Here is a 5550-nt window from a genome sequence, read left to right on the forward strand (position 1 = left end):
GGAAAGAGTATGTCAGGATGTTGCACTCATGAAACAAGAACCATCTATCTCTGTGAGGACATGTTTTTGTCAAAGTCCTCTTCTACGACTTTCAGTCATCTCCATTTCTCAAAATTTCCTTTTTCGGGACTTCCCTGGTGGCGCAGTGGTTAAGAATCCGCCTGCTAATGCAGGGGACAGTGGTTCGATCCCTGGTCCGGGAAGATCCCACACGCCTTGGAGCAATTAAGCCCGTGTGCCACAACTACTGAGTCCACGTGCCGCAACTACTGAAGCCCGCGCGCCTAGAGCCCGTGCTCTGCAACAAAAGAAGCCACCGCAATGAGAAGCCCCTGCACCACAACAAAGAGTAGCCCCCGCTCACCCCAACTAGAGAAAGCCCGCGTGCAACAAAGACCCAACGCAGCCAAAAAATAAGTAAATAAATAAATTTCCTTTTTCGTTGCCTTTCGTGGTAGAGGTTGTCCTCAAATGTTTGGCTCATGTTGATGATCGGGCTCTGAGGAGCTTGCTGGAAGCTCTGTGCCAACAGATACAGCCTGCCAGCTGATAGGCTTCTCTGTTTTTCCACTGGGTCCCAGCTGCCAATGTTTGGAGGTCTTTGCGGGGAGGGCCATTTGCTCCAGAGAAATCCTCCTATTGCCCGGAGCTATACGGCTGAGTGGGAGAAGTGGAACTGCCACAACAGTGGAGATTTTCACTCAACACCCTGCTTTCAGTGGCCCTCAGCTATGCCTTGTGCCTGAGTTCACACCTGCTCTGACTCCACTGCTGCAGGCTTCCATCCAGGTAGGGGAAGGGGTCTATTGTCAGACTGCTTCTTGTTCAAACTTTACACCAGTTCTAACTTCCGCACCTTCCTGGGGCTCACGGGCAAGAAAGGTCTTTTTCCTCAGTGGCTTCACCCCGACAGTGGGGTGCAGCTCCCTCTGGCTTGCTAAGGCAGTGAGTACTCCTCCTTACATTCCTGGCCTCTCCAATTTTGTTGACCTCCCTCGTTTACTGGTGCTTCCTCTCCCATTCTTTCACTACTATGCATTTTTGTCTCTTTTATTACTTTATGTAAGTAGGGTTTAGGTGGGAAACGGAAGTCAATACCTGTGCTCAGTCTGACGTGTTTAATTGGAAATCCCCCCCCTCACCCTTTTTAACTACTGCTGGGCTTCTCACATCTCCTGAGATTGCTCTTGTCAGTCACCAGTAAATTGTCTTGCCACACCTAGTCGCCAATTCTCAGACCTCATTTTACAATCCCTTTAAAATCTCTGCACAGATCACCATGTCTTCACCTGGCTTCCCTGACTCCACATTCCCCTAGTTTTTCTCCTCTCTCTGGCCACTCCTCCTCCTCTAGGTTGGAAATGGTTGGTGCCCTAGGACTGATCCTGGAAATTCTTCTTTGGAACACTCACGCCCTAGCTGATTTCATCCAATCTTATGTTTTCAAACATCACCTGAAAACAGGCAACTCCCAAGTTCCTCTCTCTAGTTCTGTCTTCTCTCCCGAATACCAGCCTGTCTACTCAGCCTATCCACTTGAATGTCTAATGGGCATCTCTGTCTTAACATGTCCCTAATCTAAGTTGAAAGTTTTCCCCAAACCTTCTTCTTTACTTTAGAAATGACACTATCATATGCCCAGTTGTCCATGCCAAAAACCTCAGTCTTCCGTGTCCTGTTTATTGGACAAGCAGGAATTGGTAGGGTGCAAGTGGAGAGAAGCATTATTTTTTCTCATGACTCTCCCTAGAAACTCTTATCTGTGATTCTCAGAGTTTATACGTTTTTCCTATCTTAGAAAATTTTTTTTATAAATTTATTTCTTTATTTATTTTTGGCTGTGTTGGGTCTTCGTTGCTGCACATGGGCTTTCTCTAGTTGCATTGAGCGGGGGCTACTCTTCGTTGCGGTGCTCGGGCTTCTCACTGTCATGGCTTCTCTTGTTGCGGAGCACGGGCTCTAGGCGACAGGCTTCAGTAGTTGTGGCACGTGGGCTCAGTAGTTGTGGCTTGTGGGCTCTAGAGCACAGGCTCAGAAGTTGTGGCGCACGGGCTTAGTTGCTCCGCAGCATGTGGGATCTTCCCGGGCCAGGGCTCGCACCCGTGTCCCTTGCATTGGCAGGTGGATTCTTAACCACTGTGCCACCAGGGAAGCCCCCCTATCTTAGAAATTTTAAAAAGACGATTATTGTTTTGCTCATAAAAAGTCCACTCCAGTAAAATATCAAAACTCAAATTCTGTTCCAAGTGAAACCTATTTCCTCCCTTAGCTTGACCAGAGTCAGAGTTTGAGATGTCCATGTAGGCTGGAGCCCTTATTCCCATGCTTTGTGTTTCCACATTGGAGGGACGTCCCTGGAGAAAAACTTCCAGCCTTTTTCCCTCTCCCAGGGAAGTGTGAATTGGTGAATTTAGGAGAACAGACAGCGTTGACCATGCTCAGGCTCCTCTGGGTACACTTTCTGGGGCCAGTAGGCTGACAGGCATCCATCTTCTCGTTGGCACCTGGCTGCATGGTGCTTGGTGGGACAGCTCTGTGGAAGCTGCAGTTGTCCCCCTGGGCCAGAGGTGGGGAGGTATATGTGTCTGATTTAGAGGTGGAAGTCGCTAGCCATCTTGATCGTCAATCTAAGCCATGTCTTCCAAACTAGTTTCTTTTCTGTAGCAAGGCTGGTATTTTGATATCCAAACCTCTTATTGCTGTGTCTTCTTCATTGGTTTCTGAACTGGGATAGGGAGAGGCAAGTGTCCTTTACTGACCATCTAACAGCCTGATATCCCACTAGGGGAAGGTGTACGTGTGCTTCCTTTTGCAAATCCCCCCTTGCCCCCTGGCTTGCTGGGGTTCATGGCATGGGGATAGGACTCAAGGGATGGGCCCAGAAACACTCACCTAACTGGGGAAGCTGTGACCTGATGTCAGGGCTTCTGTGGGGAAGACGAAGAAATGGTGGGGCTGTCCGTGAGTTCCTGCAGAGCCGCCTTTGGGACCTCAGTGTCCGCAGTTTCCTCCAGCTCCGCGGAGCCCCTGGCTCCTGCTCCACACCCTGTGGCCACTTTATCCTCACCCAACCTACCCCCAGTCCTTTCAGCACATTCTCCATCTTTCTCTCGCTTCCTTTTACAGTCCAGGCCTTCCACGTTTACTCCGCCGGGACAGCACAACTGCAGGGCTCTCTCTGACGGCACAAGCTCTCCCAGTGTGGCTCCCTCCCAGGGCCAGTAGGTGCTTGGCACCGCTACCTCGAAAGCCCCACAGCAAAGCCTTCAGCCTGCCTGAAGATGCACTGCCCCTCACCTGTCAGCCCCTCCCCTGCCCTCTCCTGCCACCTCCCCTCTCCCGTCAGCCCCTCTCCTGCCGTCTCTCCTCTCCTGCCGTCTCCTCTCTGGTGTCATCTTCCCTCCTGTCAGTTGCCCTCCCATCAGCTCTCTCCTGTCATTTCCTCTCAGGTGCCCGCCAGCGCCCCTTCTCCCTCCGGAAGCCCTTCCCCCGCGCGTCGCGCCCTCCCCGGAACCTCGCGGCCCTGTCTCCCCTCACTCACTCACCTACAGCCTCCGGCCTCTGGCTCCTCCTCAAGGGCACTAGCCGCTCCCCAGACCTCCTGCCTTCCGGCCTCGGGTGGGACCCTCCCCAAGTGTCATTCAGTCTCAGGCGCCCCCTGGTGGCCTCGTCCTGGCGCTTCGCCCCACAAGTCGCTCCGAGGCTGACAGACTCCGGCGGCAGGCGTGACTGGCAGTCGCGACTGGCAGTCGCGTCCCTCCCGGCCTCGCCCACTCACCAAGCCCCGCCTAACCACCCAGTCCCGCCCACTCAACGCCCTGCCCCCACGATCCCGCTTCATTCGATGGTCTCCGGCCCCGCCCCCACCGCTCAGACCTTCGCGCTCCACCACTGAGCTAGCCGGCCACGCCCCGGACCCACCCTCACCGCGCTCTGATTGGATGCGCGGGCATCTTCCCATCGCGTTCTCCGGTCACCAGGCTGGTGGCTGGTCCGGCTGCGGGGCGCAGGCTGAGGGGAACCGGGAGCGCGGGGCGGTCATGACGGAGGGCACGTGAGTCCCCGCGCCCCTCGAGAAGGGAGGGCGCGGTCGGGGGCGCAGCGGAGGGGTCTCACTGGGTCGGGGGCTTCCAGCGAGGTTGCTGCGCCGTCCGGCCCCGCCCGCGGTCTGTGGAGACCTGCGGCACCGGCCCTGGGGGCGGTGAGGGGCGGTGAGGGGCACTGTCTCCTTCGGCGGTGTCGCCCGGGGACCTTCTGGGGCCGGGCCGAGGAGAGCCGGGTGGGGCTGGGGGTCGGGGTGGGGACCCGGACGTGGGCGGCGGTCCCTGTGGCGTGTGTCTCCTCTCCCGGAGAAATAATGGCGCGGTGTTTAGGTGCAGAAGCGCGCCAAGGGGGTTTTTATTTTGCAAGGTAAGGGAAACAGTGGTCTGCTCGCAGGTCGTTGGGGTGAAACGGGAAGTTCGTTGCGCCTCTGGCCTCTGACCTGGCGAGCAGGTCACTTGAGCATGATCGCTTCCAGGTGTCTGCGCCGAAGAGGGGGACCCTATAAGACAGAGCCCGCCACCGACCTCAGCCGCTGGCGTCTCAGCAATGAGAGGGGGAGGCAGACGTGGACATACTTCCAAGGAGGGGAAGACCCTGGCCGAGGGCAGTCTGGCCTGGAAGCTCACTTACTGGGCCTGGACACCGTAAGTGTTGATTCCGCTCGCCACGTGCAGTGTCTGGGACGCCACCAGACACCCGCCTGCCTCCCTTCTTAGCAGTGGGCACCAGGAGCCAGTAGGGAGCTTTAAGCAGCTAGATGTGAAGGGCATTTTTTTCTCTGGTAAAACAGAAGGGATGTGTACTGTGCACCTGTGTCTCGTGTCGCCAAAGCTGTTTCCTACCGGAGTTAATCGAGGTAAAGATAGAGCATGAAGTGAATGGGCCCCTTTGCTTCAATCCCTTTATCACTAAGCTGTGTGTAAGAAACTGCTGTAACTTCGTTTTTGTTCAGAAAAAGAAGTTTCTGATCTAGTGAATTTCATAAGAGAAATTCAGTTAGTTAGAGAGTATGACATAGAAATGGGGTCTCCTTGTCACTGTGGCCCCTGCCCGAGGGAGGCCTGAATTCCGGGTCTGGGTGGGCATCAGTGTTCCGCCCCACACACTTGGGCACCTGCTTTATTCAAGATGTCTTGGAGAAGTTGTGAAGAAATTTGCAAATGTGTAACTGGAACGCAGAACCATGAGAATGTGGAACCATTCATTTGCTAAGATTGGCAATACCATCATCAGAGTTTTAGGCCTTTTATTGAAACAGCTGAAACTTTCAAAGCAGTTCAGGTTTGTTACTTTGACTTGGTCTCTAAGTGCCAAGGGCTCCTCTGGCCTAGCTGCAGACCACTTAGCTCTCCACTCCTTTTTCTTCTTTGCAGAGGAGTTACTTTAAGGACTTGCTGAAAGCCCACACAGCCCGTGAGGGGGCTCTCAATGGGATGACGTTCTATGCTGCACTGCAGGCTGAGGATGGGCACTGGGCGGGTGATTATGGTGGCCCGCTCTTCCTCC

The 5550-nt window shown here is 54.5% G+C and overlaps 1 protein-coding gene across 2 annotated transcripts in view; it reads left to right on the forward strand.

The window, feature by feature from the left end:
* Window positions 1-4040: 4040 nt before the first annotated feature.
* LSS (lanosterol synthase) overlaps window positions 4041-5550 on the forward strand; it is a 40434-nt gene continuing 38924 nt past the window's right edge. For both annotated transcript variants that reach the window (XM_007452479.1, XM_007452480.1), the window contains exons 1-3: window positions 4041-4054; window positions 4520-4688; window positions 5418-5550. The exon at window positions 5418-5550 is cut by the window's right edge and continues 1 nt beyond it. In XM_007452479.1, the coding sequence (XP_007452541.1) occupies window positions 4041-4054; window positions 4520-4688; window positions 5418-5550 (316 nt within the window). The remainder of the gene's footprint in view (window positions 4055-4519; window positions 4689-5417) is intronic.

This window comes from Lipotes vexillifer, unplaced genomic scaffold (assembly GCF_000442215.2).
Source record: "Lipotes vexillifer unplaced genomic scaffold, Lipotes_vexillifer_v1.1 scaffold545, whole genome shotgun sequence".
Taxonomy (NCBI): domain Eukaryota; kingdom Metazoa; phylum Chordata; class Mammalia; order Artiodactyla; family Lipotidae; genus Lipotes; species Lipotes vexillifer.